The sequence below is a fragment of the Egretta garzetta genome, unplaced genomic scaffold (assembly GCF_000687185.1).
Source record: "Egretta garzetta isolate BGI_Z169 unplaced genomic scaffold, ASM68718v1 scaffold143, whole genome shotgun sequence".
In the NCBI taxonomy this organism is placed as follows: domain Eukaryota; kingdom Metazoa; phylum Chordata; class Aves; order Pelecaniformes; family Ardeidae; genus Egretta; species Egretta garzetta.
This window is the reverse complement of record NW_009259310.1, coordinates 401,301-403,029: the sequence shown is the minus strand read 5'-3', so window position 1 is coordinate 403,029 and position 1,729 is coordinate 401,301. Positions and strand designations below refer to the sequence as shown.

The window sequence follows — 1,729 nt, the reverse complement described above, 5'->3', positions numbered from 1 at the left end:
TGGGAGGGGTGGCTGCTCCCCCCCAGGCTGGATCCTGGCTCCAGCAGCCCTGGGCAGGGTGGGCAGCCCCTGCCCAGCCCAGCCCCTGAGCCCTGCCCATCTCTGTGCCCGCAGGCTCAGCTCTCGTTCAACACCGACACACTGTGCTGAGACCCTGGGGGCAGCCACGTCCCCTGGCTGTGGAGCCACCGAACCCTTTTGGCCTCTTCCTCCCTTTGCCCCGTTGAGCAGAGCTGCAGCGGCCGGAGGCACATGCCAGGGAGGACACAGCGGGTACGGCACCGGCCTGGAAGGACCCTGTGAGCCACTGCCTGCTGGATGGCCCTTGTCCCCTCAGCTCTGGGGCAGTGTCCCTGCGTGGTGCTGGGGGCCACCGTCCTCGGCCAGCTCACCCAGCCAGAGTGTGCCAACACAGAGACTGCGAAGGGAATGATGCAGCTGGGCACCAGTGCTGCCGGGCCCACGCTCTCTGTGGCGGGGATGAGGCCTGTGAGCGGTGCCTTTGGTTGGACACCCACGTTTCACCCCCTCTGGGGACACCTGGCTGCAGGGACGCTCCCCACTCCCCCAGCACTGGCCTCACCCCAGTCCCTGGCCTGGCAGGGCCGGAGGAAGGACAGCTGCTTTCGCCTTGTTTCCATCACCCCTTGCTTGGCGCTCACCCTTGGCACTGTGGGGGGCTTGGGGTCTGGTGCCGCAGGGACAGGAGCTCTGGTGCTTCACCCCCAATTGATTTCTGTCACTGATGGGATGTCACCGGCGACCACCAGCCTGCCTGAGACAGCCCTGCTGCTGTGTCCTGCCCATGCACACCGCTGCCAGCTGAGGGGTCCAGCCACCCTGGCCCGGCCCAGCCTTGCCACGCGTGCGCTGGGCTCTCGGCAGCGTCCCTGGGCCGGCAGCTGCACCCCTGCAGAGGGGCACGCGGCGGGGCAGAGGGGTATTTCACAGGGTATTTCACACGCTGGCACCAGCTGTTTCTCCCCTCTGCCCCCAACCACATCCCTTCTGCCAGAGCCCCTCACCCCTGCCCTCGCCGCCTGCTTCCCCCACCACGGGGCATCACTGCCGCTGTGCCACCATTCTGCTGTGTCACCCTCCTTTTTCCCCATGCCCTGGCACTCATTGCTTAGCATCTGGCCCTGTACAGGAGCCACCTGCACTGGTTTCTTATTGTTGGGTCACTGGTGGTACTGGGAGAGGTGTTGTTGCACCCCAGGATGGCTTTTGAATCTGGGAGTGGGGTGGCCTTGAGCTACGAGCCCAGCTGGGCGCCAGCACAACCTGGCAGTGGAGGCCGGGGTGGTGGGGAGGGGAGGACGGACCAAGGTGGCGGGTCTGGCAGTGCCACCAGGGCTGGCAGCAGCACCGGCTCCAACAGCAGGCACCCCCTTGCCCAGGCACCCCCTGGGCCAGCAGTGCCCCTCCTTTCTGTAGAGGGTCCTGCTGCCTTTGTCACCCGTGGGGCCATGCCTGGCACCCGCAGCCCAGCAGCACCGCCCCAGCCTGCAGCCATGCCCAGCAGTGGGGTGATGGCAGGGCCTGCGATGCTGATGCCAACCACCCACCCCCTGCGTGCCCCCAGGCTTTTGCAGCCCCCGGGGAAGCCGTGCACAGCCCCCCACCCTCCGTCCCAGGGAGCAGCCGGGGCCGAGCCACCTGTGTGTGCCCCACTGCCCTTTCTGCCTCCCTGGCATGGGGTCAGTTGGAGGCCCCCACCTGGCTCCTG

General features: G+C 67.4%; 2 protein-coding genes across 2 annotated transcripts in view; both read left to right on the top strand.

Annotated features, from left to right (window-relative positions):
• ABCA2 (ATP binding cassette subfamily A member 2) overlaps nt 1–706 on the top strand; it is a 35,705-nt gene extending 34,999 nt beyond the window's left edge. Inside the window, exon 50 of the mRNA XM_035891866.1 lies at nt 115–706. Coding sequence (XP_035747759.1) covers nt 115–150 — 36 coding nt within the window. The 3' untranslated portion in view covers nt 151–706. The remainder of the gene's footprint in view (nt 1–114) is intronic.
• Nucleotides 319–1,729, top strand: part of CLIC3 (chloride intracellular channel 3) — a 5,887-nt gene continuing 4,476 nt past the window's right edge. Inside the window, exon 1 of the mRNA XM_009636280.1 lies at nt 319–489. Within this exon, the coding sequence (XP_009634575.1) occupies nt 319–489 (171 nt within the window). The remainder of the gene's footprint in view (nt 490–1,729) is intronic.